The sequence below is a fragment of the Nerophis lumbriciformis genome, linkage group LG04 (genome assembly GCF_033978685.3).
Source record: "Nerophis lumbriciformis linkage group LG04, RoL_Nlum_v2.1, whole genome shotgun sequence".
Lineage (NCBI taxonomy): Eukaryota > Metazoa > Chordata > Actinopteri > Syngnathiformes > Syngnathidae > Nerophis > Nerophis lumbriciformis.
In genome coordinates this window covers 49,380,001-49,395,126 of record NC_084551.2, presented here as the reverse complement: position 1 = coordinate 49,395,126, position 15,126 = coordinate 49,380,001, and the positions used below count along the sequence as shown (strand labels likewise).

The 15,126-nt window shown below is 40.8% G+C and overlaps 1 protein-coding gene across 1 annotated transcript in view; it reads left to right on the top strand.

Moving 5' to 3' along the window:
• Positions 1–472: 472 nt before the first annotated feature.
• The window catches only part of plcl2 (phospholipase C like 2), an 84,393-nt gene continuing 69,739 nt past the window's right edge, over positions 473–15,126 (top strand). The window contains exon 1 of the mRNA XM_061956654.2: positions 473–1,099. Coding sequence (XP_061812638.1) covers positions 917–1,099 — 183 coding nt within the window. The 5' untranslated portion in view covers positions 473–916. The remainder of the gene's footprint in view (positions 1,100–15,126) is intronic.

Sequence of the window (15,126 nt, the reverse complement as noted above, 5' to 3'; positions counted from 1 at the left end):
CCTGACATATAGAGGAATTGTCATATAAAGGATCTTTGAGCAGCAATTTTTGGCAGTAAGTTTTTAAAAACAGCAGCGGTCCTGTCATATGAAAGATCTGTACAGACAATCTTTGATAGCACTATTTGGCAGTAGGTTCTTAAAAATGGTAGCGGTCCTCTCAAATGGAAAATCTGTTGTATAGAGGATCTTTGATAGGATTTTTTTGGCAGTAAGTTGAAAAAAAAGGCAGTGTTCCCGACATATAGAGGAATTGTCTTATAGAGGATCTTTGAGCGGCATTTTTTAGGTTCTTAAAAATCGTAGCGGTCCTGTCATTTTGAGGATCCGTTATATAGATGATCTTTGATTAGCTTTTTTTGCCAGTAGGTTTAAAAAAAAACCAACAGTGGTCCTGTCAGTTTAAAGAAGAGTTCCTTTGATTGACAGCACGTCTTGTTTTGGCCAGTGCGCGTTCACGACAGTTGCGACACTGACTCCAACTTTTTTGTCGTCGTAGCGCACTTCTTCTCACTTTCGGACGACATTTCAACAACAACAACAAAAAACTTCTCCCCCTCCCCCGCATTTCGGACTCCGAGTCGGGATTCGGGGCCGCTTTTTAGCCACGAAAGTTGCGCCGGGGGTGGAGGGGAGTAAAAAGTAAAGTTAGCCAGGCTAGCTAGCTCGGCGAGCTAGCTGGCGCTAAAGTGGCTGATCACGTGACCGACATGTTTACATCGAGGCGTGTTCGTGTGGTGTTACCGGTTAGCATCCCGCTCGGCGCCAGCTAGCTCCGGTGACATAATGAGCGCCGACACCAGCGTCTCCGCAGACGATCGAGCCGCGTTCCGCCCCAATGATCCGCGACAGGAAGCGGGACTACTAGAGCCGAGCCAGGAGGCTGTTTGACCGTCTCTGTGTGTTGGCTGCGCCCATGGCGGAGTTCGGGGATTATCACGCCGGGGACGGCGTGCAGATTTCGGGGAAGACGCCCGGCGAGGGCTCGGTGTCAAACGGCGACTGTGGCATGTGCGACAACGACGCGGCGGTCGGCTCGGAAGCCTCCGTCGACCCCGACAACAGAACCGACATCCCTCGCAGGAGCAGCATCATCAAGGTGGGTGAAAGACGGAAGTCACCATGCAGGCTGTGGAGCTCCATTGAACCCCTCAGTCTTTATCCAATAGAACGAAGGCCATTGGGGACTCTTCTACTCATGATTGCCTTTGCACTATGTAACCACTGTCTGTGTCTTGGTTTATTTCAATGGGTTAGTCCAGTGTTTTTCAACCTGTTTTGAGCCTAGGCGCATTTTTTTTTCATAGAAAAAATCCTGAGGCACACCACCAATTTTTTTTTTAACTAATTAGCCTATATTGACAATAAAAAGTCGTTTTCGCAATAGTTGGATATGAATTCAAACCATAACCAAGCATGCATTACTATAGCTATTGTCTCAAAGTATTGTTACAACTTGACACATCACACGTGACTTATTTTGAGTTTTTTGGTGTTTTCCTGTGTGTAGTGTTTTTGTTCTTGTCTTGCGCTCTTATTTTGGTGGCTTTTTCCTTTTTTGTTGGTAGTAGTCTCATGTCTTCCTTTAACATTCCCCGCACCTGCTTTGTTTTCGCAATCATGTACAGATGTACTTTGTGGACGCCGTCTGCTCCACACGCTGTAAGTCTTTGCTGTCGTCCAGCATTCTGTTTTTGTTTATTCTGCAGCCAGTTCAGTTTTAGTTTTGTTTTGCATAGCCATCCCTAAGCTTCGATGCCTTTTCTTAGCGGCACTCGCCTTTTGTTTATTTTTTATTTAAATGTTAGATACGTTTTTACCTGCACGCTGACTACTGCATGTTGTGATCATGACAAACCATGTTCCCGGCACCTACCAAGCAATTAGCTGCCTGCTGCCACCTACTGATATGGAAGAATATTACATGGTTACTCTGCCGGGCGGTAGACAGCACTGACACTCAACAACGGCACATTATTCGCGCATTATAATTACTGGTTTGCAAAAAATGTTTTTAGCCCAATTAGGTGGAATTACATCAGACTTTATTTCACTAGTGTGCCGCGGCACAGTGGTTGAAAAACACTGCAATAGAACAAAGGCCATTGGGGACTCTTCTACTCATGATTGCCTTTGCACTATGTAACCACTGTCAGTGTCTTGGTTTATTTCAATGGGTTAGTCCAGTGTTTGTCAACCTGTTTTTTTAGCCAAGGCGCATTTTTTTCATTGAAAAAAAATCCTGAGGGACACCACCAGCAGAAAACATAAACAAATTAAACTCAGTAGCCTATATTGACAATAAAAAGTCGTTCTCCCAATTGTTTGATATGAATTTAAACCATAACCAAGCATGCATTACTATAGCTATTGTCTCAAAGTACTGTCACAACCTGTCACATCACGCCGTGACTGTTTTTTTGGTGTTTTCCTGTGTGTAGTGTTTTTATTCTTGTCCTGCGCTCTTATTTTGGTGGCTTTTTCCTTTTTTGTTGGTAGTAGTCTCATGTTTTCCTTTAACATTCCCCGCACCTGCTTTGTTTTCGCAATCAAGACTATTTAAGTGGTGCGGACGTTATCCTTCTTTGTGGAGACATTGTTGATTGTCATGTACGGATGTACTTTGTGGACGCCGTCTGCTACACACACACTGTAAGTCTTTGCTGTCGTCCAGCATTCTGTTTTTGTTTACTTTGCAGCCAGTTCAGTTTTAGTTTCGTTTTGCATAGCCATCCCTAAGCTTCAATGCCTTTTCTTAGCGGCACTCACCTTTTGTTTATTTTTTATTTAAGTGTTAGATACCTTTATTGACAATAAAAAGTCGTTCTCGCAATAGTTGGATATGAATTCAAACCATAACCAAGCATGCATTACTATAGCTATTGTCTCAAAGTATTGTCACAACCTGTGACATCACGCCGTGACTTATTTTGAGTTTCTTTGGTGTTTTCCTGTGTATAGTGTTTTAGTTTTTGTCTTGCGCTCTTATTTTGGTGTCTTTTTCCTTTTTTGTTGGTAGTAGTCTCATGTCTTCCTTTAACATTCCCCGCACTTGCTTTGTTTTCGCAATCAAGACTATTTAAGTGGTGCGGACGTTATCCTTCTTTGGGGCGGCATGGCGTAGTGGGTAGAACAACCGTGCCAGAAACCTGAGGGTTGCAGGTTCGCTCCCTGCTTCTTACCATCCAAAAATCGCTGCCGTTGTGTCCTTGGGCGGGACACTTCACCCTTTGCCCCCGGTGCCACTCACACCGGTGAATTGAATGATGAATGATAGGTGGTGGTCGTTGGCGCAAATTGCAGCCACGCTTCCGTCAGTCTACCCCAGGGCAGCTGTGGCTATGAAAGTAGCTTACCACCACCAGGTGTGAATGATTGATGGGTTCTACATGTAAAGCGACTTTGGGTACTTACAAAAGCGCTATATAAATCCCAGTTATTATTATTATTTGTGGGGACATTGTTGATTGTCATGGACGCCGTCTGCTCCACACACTGTAAGTCTTTGCTGTCGTCCAGCATTCTGTTGTTGTTTATTTTGCAGCCAGTTCAGTTTTAGTTTCGTTTTGCATAGCCATCCCTAAGCTTCGATGCCTTTTCTTAGCGGCACTCGCCTTTTGTTTATTTTTTATTTAAGTGTTAGATACCTTTTTACCTTCACGCTGCCTACCGCATACTGTGATCACGACAAACCATGTTCCCGACATCTACCAAGCAATTAGCTACCTGCTGCCACCTACTGATATGGAAGAATATTACATGGTTACTCTGCCGGGCGGTAGACAGCATTGACACTCAACAATGGCACATTATTTGCGGATTTTAATTACTGGTTTGCAAAAAAATGTTTTTAGCCCAATTAGGTGGAATTACATCAGCCTTTATTTCACTAGTGTGCCGCGGCACAGTGGTTGAAAAACATTGCAATAGAATGAAGGCCATTGGGGACTCTTCTACTCATGATTGCCTTTGCACTATGTAACCACTGTCTGTGTCTTGGTTTATTTCAGTGTGTTAGTCCAGTGTTTGTCAACCTGTTTTGAGCCAAGGTGCATTTTTTTTCATAGAAAAAATCCTGAGGCACACCACCAAAAAAAAAATTAAACTCAGTAGCCTTTATTGACAATAAAAAGTTGTTCTCGCAATAGTTGGATATGAATTTAAAACCACAACCAACCATGTATCACTATAGCTATTGTCTCAAAGTACTGTCACAACCTGACACATGACGCTGTGACTTATTTTGAGTTTTTTTGGTGTTTTCCTGTGTGTAGTGTTTTCGTTATTGTCTTGCGCTTTTATTTTGGTGGCTTTTTCCTTTTTTGTTGGTAGTAGTCTCATGTCTTGATTTAACAATCCCCGCACCTGCTTTGTTTTCGCAATCAAGACAATTTAATTGGTGCGGACGTTATCCTTCTTTGTGGAGACATCTTTGATTGTCATGTACGGATGTACTTTGTGGACGCCGTCTGCTCCACACGCTGTAAGTCTTTGCTGTCGTCCAGCATTCTGTTTTTGTTTACTTTGCAGCCAGTTCAGTTTTAGTTTCGTTTTGCATAGCCATCCTTAAGCTTCGATACCTTTTCTTAGCGGCACTCACCTTTTGTTTATTTTTTATTTAAGTGTTAGATACCTTTTATTGACAATAAAAAGTCGTTCTCGCAATAGTTGGATATGAATTCAAACCATAACCAAGCATGCATTACTATAGCTATTGTCTCAAAGTATTGTCACAACCTGTCACATCACGCCGTGATTTATTTTGAGTTTTTTGGTGTTTTCCCCTGTGTGTAGTGTTTTAGTTCTTGTCTTGCGCTCTTATTTTGGTGGCTTTTTCCTTTTTTGTTGGTAGTAGTCTCATGTCTTCCTTTAATATTCCCCGCACCTGCTTTGTTTTCTTAATCAAGACCATTTAAGTGGTGCGGACGTTATCCTTCTTTGGGGCGGCATGGCGTAGTGGGTAGAGCAACCCTGCCAGAAACCTGAGGGTTGCAGGTTCGCTCACCGCCTCTTACCATCCAAAAATCGCTGCTGTTGTGTCCTTGGGCGGGACACTTCACCCTTTGCCCCCGGTGCCACTCACACGGGTGAATTGAATGATGACTGATAGGTGGTGGTCGTTGCCGCAAATTGCAGCCACGCTTCCGTCAGTCTACCCCAGGGCAGCTGTGGCTATGAAAGTAGCTTACCACCACCAGGTGTGAATGATTGATGGGTTCTACATGTAAAGCGACTTTGGGTACTTACAAAAGCGCTATATAAATCCCAGTTATTATTATTATTATTTGTGGGGACAATGTTGATTGTCGTGGACGCCGTCTGCTCCGCACACTGTAAGTCTTTGCTGTCGTCCAGCATTCTGTTTTTGTTTATTTTGCAGCCAGTTCAGTTTTAGTTTTGTTTTGCATAGCCATCCCTAAGCTTCAATGCCTTTTTTTCCGCGGCACTCGCCTTTTGTTTATTTTTTATTTAAGTGTTAGATACCTTTTTACCTGCATGCTGCCTACCGCATACTGTGATCACGACAAACCATGTTCCCGACATCTACCAAGCAATTAGCTACCAGCTGCCACCTACTGATATGGAAGAATATTACATGGTTACTCTGCCGGGCGGTAGACAGCATAGACACTCAACAACGGCACATTATTTGCGGATTTTAATTACTGGTTTGCAAAAAATGTTTTTAGCCCAATTAGGTGGAATTACATAATCTCCCACAGCACACCAGACTGTGTTTCACTAGTGTTGCGCGGCACAGTGGTTGAAAACACTGCAATAGAACAAAGGCCATAGGGGACTCTTTTACTCATGATTGTGTTTGCACTATGTAACCACTGTCTGTGTCCTGGATTATTCCATGACACTTTTGGTCATTTTCCAATGGCCACGCAGTATGCTCTGAGTGTTTTGTAAACAGGCAATAAAGATGATGACACTCCAAAACCCCCTCCAGACGTTTTCCCTAACTGCTGTGTAACACATGAGTATAAAATGAATAATTAATCTACTTGTTCATTTACTGTTAATATCTGGTATTTTCTCTTTTAACATGTTCTATCTACACTTCTGTAAAAATGTAATAATCATTTATTCTTCTGTTGTTTGATACTTTACATTAGTTTTGGATGATACCACACATTTGAGTATCGATCCGATACCAAGGAGTTACAGGATCATACATTGGTCATATTCAAAGTCCTCATGTGTCCAGGGACATATTTCCTGAGTTCATAAACATAAAATATAAATAAAAATAAGATTTTGTGATGTTAAAAAAATATCGACGTAATCATATTGACTAGATACTCTCCTGTACTTGGTATCATTACAGTGTAGATCCACCAATGGCGTTTGTTTATATTGTAGCGTCCAGGAAGAGTTGGTATTGCTGGGAATTCTGGAAATTGGTTCTGTAGTGTTTATGTTGTGTTGCGGTACAAATATTCTACCAAAATGTGTTTGTTGTTTATTGTGGTTTCACTATATGGCACATATTTATGACAGTGTTGGCGTTGTTCATACGGCCACCCTCATTGTGACATGTATGTTGTTTTTGTATGTTGACTAAGTATGACCTTCATTCACTTGTGTGCAGTTTGTTCAAAGTTAAGATTAATGATTGGACCTCATCTTGACATTGTCAATTATAGATCATTTCTAACTAGGGATGTCCGATAATGGCTTTTTGCCGATATTCCGATATTGTCCAACTCTTTAATTACCGATACCGATATCAACCGATACCAATATCAACCTATATATACAGTCGTGGAATTAACACATTATTATGCCTAATTTGGACAACCAGGTATGGTGAAGATAAGTTACTTTTTTTTTTAAATTAATAAAATAAAATAAGATATATAAATTAAAAACATTTTCTTGAATAAAAAAGAAAGTAAAACAATATAAAAACAATTACATAGAACCTAGTAATTAATGAAAATGAGTAAAATTAAGTGTTAAAGGTTAGTACTATTAGTGGACCAGCAGCACGCATAATCATGTGTGCTTACGGACTGTATCCCTGCAGACTGTATTGATATATATTGATATATAATGTAGGAACCAGAATATTAATAACAGAAAGAAACAACCCTTTTGTGTGAATGAGTGTAAATGGGGTAGGGAGGTTTATTGGGTTGGTGCACTAATTGTAAGTGAGGCTGCAACGACGCGTCGACGTCATCGATTACGTAAATACGTCGGCGCCGTTTTTGTGCGTCGACGCGTCGCATACCGTATTTCGTTGAATAGCCGCCGGGGCGCTAATTAATTTAAAACCTCTTCTCACTCCTGCGCTTACCAAAAGGTGTGGGGTGAATTTAGGCCTGCGCTTATAAATTTGAGTGATGTAAGGATACCATCATGAAAAGCACATTTAATAAAAAAAACGTTATCATGGTCTTACCTTTACTTATGAGTCCATGCGCAGCTGCTTCTGATCAAAAGCATCGATAACTTGTTTATAGAAGTCTTCCTTATCTTTCTTCAGTTTTAAAAGTCTCTCTGTCTCGATGGAGATCTTCCTTTAATTATTACCTCCTGCTTCGATTGAAAGTCCAGTTTAGAAAACTGTTTTATTTTAGATATGTAATCCTCCATGTTAAAAGTGCAAGCAAACAATCGCTGCTCACTCTTGTGGCTTGTTGTCTTCTTCTGCAGCACCGGTCTTCTGCAGTACCGGTAGTCGCAAGAAGGATCACTAGCGCCCTCTACCACCAGGAGGCGGGAGTCATTTAATGACTCATATTTGACACACGCAGCTACGGTTTATTAATGAAACATAGCTGCTTACTGTTCTTTTTAGCATATTCAATAGCTTGGACCTTAAATCCTACTGAATAGCTCTTAATCTTCTTACCTTTATGCGATTTCAAATTATTGAAATCAGCCTCCTCCATTTTGAAAATGATGACAGGTGAAGTGTCACTCATGACGTGACGAGTTCGACCCGGCGGAAGTTCTAGACATATGCTAGTTATTTTGCGAAACGAGTTTGACCCGGCGGAAATTCCAGACATGCGCTAATAAAATTAATATTTTGCGAAACGAGTTTGATCCGGCGTTAATCCTGAGCCGGCGGTAAGGCATGCGCTAATTATTTTGCGAAGTATTCGCATAATTCGAGGCATGCGAATACTATATACCCGGCGCCAATTCAAAGAAATACGCACTTTTTTGTATTGGATGTTTATCTTTATTTTTGCACATTTTAAAGCAAAATAAGCAATACTTTAACTTTTGAAATGCTTATACTATTGCAGAATATTAAGATTTGCACTGTATGTTTATTTTATATTTGCACATTAAAAAGCAAATAAGCTACTTTTAATTTTGTTAAATGTTAAAAGTTTTAAATGTTTACATTGTTACAGAATATTTTGTCATGTTGTTGTCAATGTTGACTGAGTGGCCATAATTTTTTTTTTTGTAAATAAAAGCCATGCCTTTTGAAAAAAACTGGCCTACATTTATTTTTTTATTTTCATTTTAAATAAAAAAATATTCGGTAAAAGGAAAAATAATCTATAGATTAACAGATTAATCGAAAAAATAATCTATAGATTAATCGATAGAAAAATAATCGTTAGCTGCAGCCTTAATTGTAAGTGTATCTTGTGTTTTTTATGTTGATTTAATAAAAAAACCAAAAAAAACCCGATACAGATAATAAAAAACCGATACCGATAATTTCCGATATTACATTTTAACGCATTTATCGGCCGATATTATCGGACATTTCTATTTCTAACCCATCCAATATTATGACTCCGGTGTACTGCGGTTTGGAGTGGAGCATGACTAGTTATTACTCTTCTTACAGGAATGTTGATTGAAATAAATGTACCATATTTGTCGCCATGATGGAGACAAGTATTAGTGATTTAGAAGTAGTTACAACACTAGACATAGGCATTAGCCGGTAGCCAGCTAGGCTAGGGCGTTTCAGTGTTACAACTTCACCTTTATCTTTAGTTTTTAAAGGGGAACATTATCACAATTTCAGAAGGGTTAAAACCATTAAAAATCAGTTCCTCGTGGCTTATTTTATTTTTCGAAGTTTTTTTCAAAATTTTACCCATCACGCAATATCCCTAAAAAAAGCTTCAAAGTGCCTGATTTTATCCATCGTTATATACACACCCGTCCATTTTCCTGTGACGTCACACAGTGATGCCAACACAAACAAACATGGTGCAAAGAACAGCAAGCTATAGCGACATTAGCTCGGATTCAGACTCGAATTTCAGTGGCTTAAGCGATTCAACAGATTACGCATGTATTGAAACGGATGGTTGTAGTGTGCAGGCAGGTAGCGAAAACAAAATTGAAGAAGAAACTTTAGCTATTGAGCCATATCGGTTTGAACCGTATGCAAGCGAAACCGACGAAAACGACACGACAGCCAGCGACACGGGAGAAAGCGAGGACGAATTCAGCAATCGCCTTCTAACCAACGATTGGTATGTGTTTGAAACTAACAACTATGAACTAGGTTTACAGCATATGAAATACATTTGGCAACAACATGCACTTTGAGAGTGCAGACAGCCCAGTTTTCACCAAATAATATATTCTGTAGACATACCCTCATCCGCTCTCTTTTCCTGAAAGCTGATCTGTCTAGTCCAGTTGGAAATGCATCTGCTTTGAGTGTCCCAGGATATGCACACATTCTTGCCATCTCTGTCGTAGCATAGCTTTCGTCGGTAAAGTGTGCGGAACAAACGTCCAATTTCTTGCCACTTTCGCATCTTTGGGCCACTGGTGCAACTTGAATCCGTCCCTGTTCGTGTTGTTACACCCTTCGACAACACACCGACGAGGCATGATGTCTCCAAGGTACGGAAAACAGTCGAAAAAACGGAAAATAACAGAGCTGATTTGACTCGGTGTTAGTAATGTGTTTGAGAAAATGGCGGATTGCTTCCCGATGTGACGTCACGTTGTGACGTCATCGCTCCGAGAGCGAATAATAGAAAGGCGTTTAATTCGCCAAAATTCACCCATTTAGAGTTCGGAAATCGGTTAAAAAAATATATGGTCTTTTTTCTGCAACATCAAGGTATATATTGACGCTTACATAGGTCTGGTGATAATGTTCCCCTTTAAGCCAAAATTTGTCCGTTCTCCCTTTTCTGTCTACACATTGTTTCTGCTTGTAAGTACTCTGTGATTGTGCGCTGCCGAACATGCTCGCCGCGAACATGCTCGTCTGCATGACACAACGTGATGACGACGACGGATGGCGGACCGGTACTTCTTAGAGGCGGTATAGTACCGAATATGATCCTTTAGTATCGCGGTACTATATGTATGCCGTACAACTCGGGCTGGGCGATATGGCCTTTTATTAATATCTCGATATTTTTAGGCCATGTCACGATACACTATATATATCTCGATATTTTGCCTTATCCTTGAATTAAACACTTGATGCATATAATCACAGCAGTATGATGATTCTATGTGTCTACGTTAAAACATTCTTGTTCATACAATATGCTCATTTAAAACTTCATGTAGAGAGGGAAATCACAACTAAGTCAATTTAGCAAAAGTGTATTTATTAAACAGTTATTAAGCAGTGGCACAAACATTCATGTCATTTCTAAAACAGAAAGTGCAAGATTGTCAGAGACATTTTAAAACAAGCTATTAGTGCACTTTTGTGCATGATGTCACAAAGATGACTTATCAAAACAACACTAAATTAAAGTGCACTTTTTGTACAGAACGCCACTACAATAGTTTAAAACAAATAAAGTGCACTTTTGTGCATGATGTCACACAAGATATTTCAATAACTGTCAAATAAAAATGAGCTGAATAATAGGAAATCAAATAGTGTATGTCCTTTGCTATGTGGTAGGTTCCTGCGGACGTTATCTCCTTCTGTTGTTGACTATTTTTTTTTCATTCAGTTTTTACATAATGGCTGCGTGGACATTTTGTGGGTGTGGCACTGAACAGAGATGTTGACATGCGGAGTTTCAAGCACTCTTCATTCTCTAGCGGGTGACTTTTCAAATGATGCTACAAATTAGCAGTGCTGCTACTCTTTGTAGCAACGCTTTTGCCGCATACTTGACATATTACGGTTGTCTGTTCAACATCTTTCCGCTTGAAGCCAAACCACCGCCAGACGATGGACTCCCTGCTGTTTTTCTTGGGAATAAATTCTTCCTTCATTTGTTACCAGATTGGCACCTTCTTTCTCTCGTATTACCACTCGCACCACTCCGCTAGCATCGCAGCTAACGTTACCATGCCGCTACCTCTTTGCTCCGCGAGAGCGTATGACGTATGTGACGTATGTTAGAAGGTGCGCTTGTTTTATGTCTCTGAGAAGGAGACAAGAAAGACTGAGAAAGAGCCTGTAGTGTAATGCCCACAGCTAAAAGCAACTGCGTGAGAACGTATACTCGAATATCACGATATAGTCATTTTCTATATCGTACAGAGACAAACCCGCGATATATCGAGTATATTCGATATATCGCCCAGCCGTACGTACAACCGTATTAGGGTGATATTGCTGATTCCAGTTCAGTCGTAAGCAGCAGAAAGTTCAAGTAGGAAGTTTGATATGGAGGTTAATTTTTGTCTTTCTTTTTAACACTGAACTTATGTAATTGAATTGCTTGCGTTTAAATTTTGTGAACAATTTTTTTTTACATCAAAATATGCAGACAATTTAACTCATACTTGCCAACCCCCCGAAATTCAGCGCCTCTCCCGAAAACTTCCCGGGACAAATTTTCTCCCGAAAATCTCCCGAAATTCAGGCGGACCTGAGTGACGTGTCGACAGCCTGTTTTCACGTCCGCTTTCCCACAATATAAACAGCGTACCTGCCCAATGACGTTATAACTGTAGAATGATCGAGGGCAAGTTCTTGGTTTCTTATGTGGGTTTATTGTTAGGCAGTTTCATTAACGTCCTCCCAGCGCGGCAACAACACACAACAGCAGTCACGTTTTCGTCTACCGTAAAGCAATTTGTCTGCAGTAAACAGCAATGTTGTGACACTCTTAAACAGGACAATACTGCCATCTACTGTACATGCACATGTGACAATAACATTACGGCTTTTAGAGAGTGCAGTGCACAACTGCGCACACAACAAGGAGACGAAGCAGAATGCATCATCAGAGAGGGTGTTCAGCATGGTTAGAAAAATAGTGACAGAGAATAGAACAAGGATGGCCAATTCAACCCTTAACTCAACAATGAGTAGATGAGTGTTGTGTGTGTATATGTGTAAATAAATGAACACTCAAATTCAAGTATTTCTCCTATTTTTATATACCGTATATAAATATATATATATATATATACACACACACAATAAAATAAAAATATATAGCTAGAATTCACTGAAAGTCAAGTATTTCTTATATATATATAAATATGAAATACTTGACTCCTCCCCTCTTAACCACGCCCCCCAACCACGCGAAACCGATGAAAACGACACGACAGCCAGCGACACGGGAGAAAGCGAAGACGAATTCGGCGATCGCCTTCTAACCAACGATTGGTATGTTTGTTTGGCATTAAAGGAAACTAACAACTATGAACTAGGTTTACAGCATATGAAATACATTTGGCAACAACATGCACTTTGAGAGTGCAGACAGCCCAATTTTCATCAATGAATATATTCTGTAGACATACCCTCATTTCCTGAAAGCTGATCTGTCCAGTTTTGGAGTTGATGTCAGCAGGCCAGGGAAGCTAGGGTCGATATTCTTCTCTTGATCATCTTCGGTGGCATAAGGGACGGTGTGAGCCAAGACATCCAGGGGGTTTAGCTCGCTCGTCTGCGGGATCAAACTGCCGCCATTTCTTGCCGTGCTACCGAGGTCCTTTGTCCCTGAATTGCTCACACACTCCGGCAGATTCAATGGGGGTCTGGCGGCAGATTTCTTTGACTTTATCGTTGGAAATGCATCTGCTTTGAGTGTCGCAGGATATCCACACATTCTTGCCATCTCTGTCGTAGCATAGCTTTCGTCGGTAAAGTGTGCGGAACAAACGTCCAATTTCTTGCCACTTTCGCATCTTTGGGCCACTGGTGCAACTTGAATCCGTCCCTGTTCGTGTTGTTACACCCTCCGACAACACACCGACGAGGCATGATGTCTCCAAGGTACGGAAAATAGTCGAAAAAACGGAAAATAACAGAGCTGATTTGACTCGGTGTTTGTAATGTGTTTGAGAAAATGGCGGATTGCTTCCCAATGACGTCATCGCTCCGAGAGCGAATAATAGAAAGGCGTTTAATTCGCCAAAATTCACCCATTTAGAGTTCGGAAATCGGTTAAAAAAATATATGGTCTTTTTTCTGCAACATCAAGGTATATATTGATGCTTACATAGGTCTGGTGATAATGTTCCCCTTTAAGCTGAAATATTCCCTACAACAGGATATTCGGCTTTGTAATCATATTATTTTCTTCCAATTTTTTGTTACTTTGCAGAACTTGTCACCATTGAGGAGTGAGGCTCTCTGTTTGTCGCACTTCCCGTGTGCGTGTTTGTGCGTGTATGTATGTATGTGTGTGTGTGTGTGGGTGTGTGTGTGTGTGTGTATGTGTGTGTGTGTGTGTGTGTGTGTGTGTGTGTGTGTGTGTGAGTGAACGAGCGGTCTTGCTCCTCGCCCACAAGGACAAAGATTGTGAATTACTTAAAAGAAGCCTCACTCTGTTTAGTTAAATAAACATGCTCAGAGTGAGTCCTATTTCTCTTTTGCTTTTCATTCACAAACAATCCTTATGAGACACAAGAACACATATGTCTTTTTTTTTTATGATTCTAAAGATAAAAGATGAAGATAAAAACAAAAACGTACTCGTCCCCGTTGTAGCCTTCAAAGCCCTTTTAAAACAACTTCAAAACCCTCCAATGTTTTATATGCACACTGCAAGTAAATTTTTACATAGTAATATGTACAATATTTACCGTATTTTGGTCAATTTAAGCATGACCGGAACTTAGCAAGGCACTTTCTACTTCCGGCAACACACATGTGTGCGTTTTATTTATGGTAGACTTCGTAATAGACGACAAAGATGGCAATTTTTTTGACAAATGAGGATTCACAACCTTATATTTTTGAAGCTGAATACACGGAGGATGAGACACTGGTTATATAAGCTAAGCGAGCACGAAACTTTGGAGCAGACGGAAGCCGACAGAGTCACGGTGTAAATGTGGAGCTTGTAGCCAAGCTGTGATGACAGAAATGGAGGGCTTTCCCAAAATCAACTGGAAACGTCCTCGGCAGCTAGACCAAATAGACAACTGTGCATCGAGTGTAATGTAATATTGATCATGATACATGCAGCACATCAGGATTGATAGTACAACTACTAGGGCTGGACGATAAATCGATATACTCGATATATCGCGGGTTTGTCTCTGTGCGATATAGAACATGACTATATCGTGATATTCGAGTAGTTGCTTTTACCTGCAGGTATTACACTACAGGCGTTTCTCACTCTTTCTTGTCTCTCCTTCTCACAGAGAGATAAAACAAGTGCACCTTCTTACATACGTCACATACGTATACGCCCCCGCGGAGCAGAGAGGTAGCGTCATGGGTAACGTTAGCTGTGGTGGGAGTGCCAATACAAGAGAAAGAAGGTGCGAATCTGGTAACAAATAAAGGAATCATTAATTCCCAAGAAAAACAGCGGGGGGTCCATCGTCTGGCGGTGGTTTGGCTTCAAGTGGGAATATGTCGAACAGACAACCGTAATTTGTCAAGTGTGGGGCAAAAGCGTTGCTACAAAAAGTAGTATTACTGCTAATATGTAGCATCATTTCAAAAGTCACCCGCTCGAGAATGAAGAGTGCTTGAAACTCCGCATGTCAACATCTCCGTTCTGTGCGACACCAACAAAATGCCGAGGCAACCATTTCCACATCAACACCGTATGAAAAAAATAGTCAACAACAGAAGGAGATAACGTCCGCAGGAACCTACCACATAGCGAAGGACATACACTATTTGATTTCCTATTATGCAGCTCATTTTTATTTGACACTTATTGAAATATCTTGTGTGACATCATGCACAAAAGTTAGTGGAGGTGTGGGTGGGGGTGG